The sequence below is a fragment of the Gloeophyllum trabeum genome, assembly GCF_000344685.1.
Source record: "Gloeophyllum trabeum ATCC 11539 unplaced genomic scaffold GLOTRscaffold_00346, whole genome shotgun sequence".
Classification (NCBI taxonomy): Eukaryota; Fungi; Basidiomycota; class Agaricomycetes; order Gloeophyllales; family Gloeophyllaceae; genus Gloeophyllum; species Gloeophyllum trabeum.
Genome location: NW_006920754.1, coordinates 1 through 2313, shown reverse-complemented (window position 1 = coordinate 2313; position 2313 = coordinate 1). Strand labels below are relative to the sequence as shown.

The 2313-nt window shown below is 51.3% G+C and overlaps 1 protein-coding gene across 1 annotated transcript; it reads left to right on the top strand.

The window, feature by feature from the left end:
* Positions 1-225: 225 nt before the first annotated feature.
* GLOTRDRAFT_51620 (uncharacterized protein) lies at positions 226-1954 on the top strand (the record flags this gene model as incomplete). Its single annotated transcript, XM_007873579.1, has 2 exons — positions 226-413; positions 1531-1954. Coding segments are annotated over 2 exons (612 nt in total), but the record flags the coding sequence as incomplete, so codon positions are not given.
* Positions 1955-2313: the final 359 nt, after the last annotated feature.

The window sequence follows — 2313 nt, the reverse complement described above, 5'->3', positions numbered from 1 at the left end:
CTGGCAAGACACGATATTGAATCATTCGATGGATAAGGCATGTGATGATGCTCTTGCATCCCTTNACGCCCCGACCGGAGTTTATACGAAGCCTTTCGAGGCCGACTTCATCAGAACCTTCGAAGGTCCTACATCTTCTGCAGATGAGAAGCAACTGTTTATCGATCGTCAGGAGAGTTGCGCGTCTGCTTTGCGCTCAATGTTGATGGATTTGCCACGGAAGGGATGACACTTCGTGGCCCGACTAAATCCTCCACTATCATATCGATGACGCCGCTCAACCTTGGAGTTGAGCTGATGAGCAAGCCGGAGAATGTATATTTGGTTGGAGTCATCCCAGGACCGAAAGAGCCCTCTCTGACACAGCTCAATAACTATATACGTCCCGTCATCAACATCTTACGGAAATCCTGGTTCCGCGGACATCACTTTTCGCGCTGATATGCACTGACACACAACAATCACCAAGGACCAAAAGGAATAAACCTAAACCCCGTGATATGGGTGAAGGCGGTCCGAGACAACTGAAGGGTATTTAATAGTTCGAGGGGGAAAGCAGGAGTAAGACGCCGTAGGGTAGTCCGTAGGAAGACCTAGAAAAATAAAACAAAACCTTGACGCCTGAAACAAACACTAAGGGACGCTCCGGAGTATTTATCTCCGGAAAGTTGCAGACAAAGTCGCAAACCACGAAACTGAGCGTAGGTTCGGGCCCACGGGAGTAGAAATTGCTAGAGAAACTTGGTTAATTTTATTTCGCTATGTGAGACTCACCGGAGCTAATTGGATCGATGGCGGAGATAATTCACTCGACGAGTCAGGCCTATTGGCAAAGCTAGGATCGGTTATAATTCGCTAGGTTCGACGCTTTCGAACTTCTCGGGTCGCTGAGATCGTAACACTAATTCTCTGAGATGGTGAAGTCGAAACTTGTTTTTCTGTATGCTACTTTGTACAATTTATACTACAGGAATGGCTTTGCGACCGTTCGGAGATAAATAACAAATAAACGCCGCTACCCACAGGATTGCTCAGCACTTTCCTCCGCTATACCATACACCACACGACTCCCTTGCACTCCTACTTGCTCGTCCCAACCCCTAGAGGTTGCCTTGATGCTCTGCCACCTGATCCAAGCGGTCCCATCACTCCGTGTGACGCGCCGGTCACGTGCTAATTACCTCCGGCCGCTTGCTGACTGATGCTGGCCTCATGGTGACTCGTATGCGTCCGCACCTTCGGTATCTTGACGGAAACGAGGGGGAGCGAGTGCTGGAGGGTGGGCATGAGGACGACGCCCCTCGATAGAAGTGCCCACGGCCCCGGAGCTAATTCATCTAGAAGTCGCATTGGTTAAGTCGCTCCGGAGCTCCTGTTCGCGGAGATAAATCGTGGAATGGGTCCGTGTACGCCTCGGGGATGCTAGGAAGGTCGGAGCTAAATAGAACAAGTCTTTAGAGCCCATAGAAGCCTAGAGGCGTGTGAGCGCTGTGTCGAATAAGCTCCGGAGGGCTTGTACGATGTGCTGAGTCCGCGTTTTCGGGAGTCAGACGATCCTGAGGCTTATCAGCGCTCAGCACTCAGTCCGGACCTGGGTAGGATAGCTCGAAGTGCTCTTGCTGTTGTTGTCAATGACTTGCCCGGAGCCCGTCGACTCGCGCAGATGGCAGGCCCCACCAGTAAATTCCTTTGTACCATGTGTGATTTGTTCGGGATTGATCATTTACATGACACAAACTATCACTCTTGGAGGAGGCTCAACAACGCCTTGGTAAAGCGCTGGGCTGAAGAGTGGAGGGATGCATCTTCTGTCAAGGATCAGCGGACCCGGTTCGACAACCACGGTGTCCGGTGGTCAGAGTTATGGAGGCTGCCTTACTGGGATGTTACAAGGCAATTGGCACCCGAACCGATGCACGCCTTGTTCCTAAATGTAGCAGAACATCTGGTTCGTGACGCACTCCGCTTATCAAGTGAAGATACATCTAAGAAGCCTGAACCTCAACACGCCTTCCCCCTCTCGTCCTGGCCCGATGATCCTAAGTTATCGCAGAACGAGCAAGAAAGTGTCAAGAGGATCCGTGAGCTCCTGACATCCATCGTTCCCCAGGAGAAGCTGTACAATGACCAGGCTTTGGGCAGATGGCGCGAGGAGCTTCAACGCCGCCTCACTGAATGCCATCTCTCTGCTCTGCGGCATGCATCCATTAATTTGTTTTGCCCGCCTGATAACTGGCAGGTAGCTCGCAAGTCAGACTATGCTCAGGCTTTAGTCCAGTGGGTGCGTCATGTCTATTTTATGTTGAGCCTACA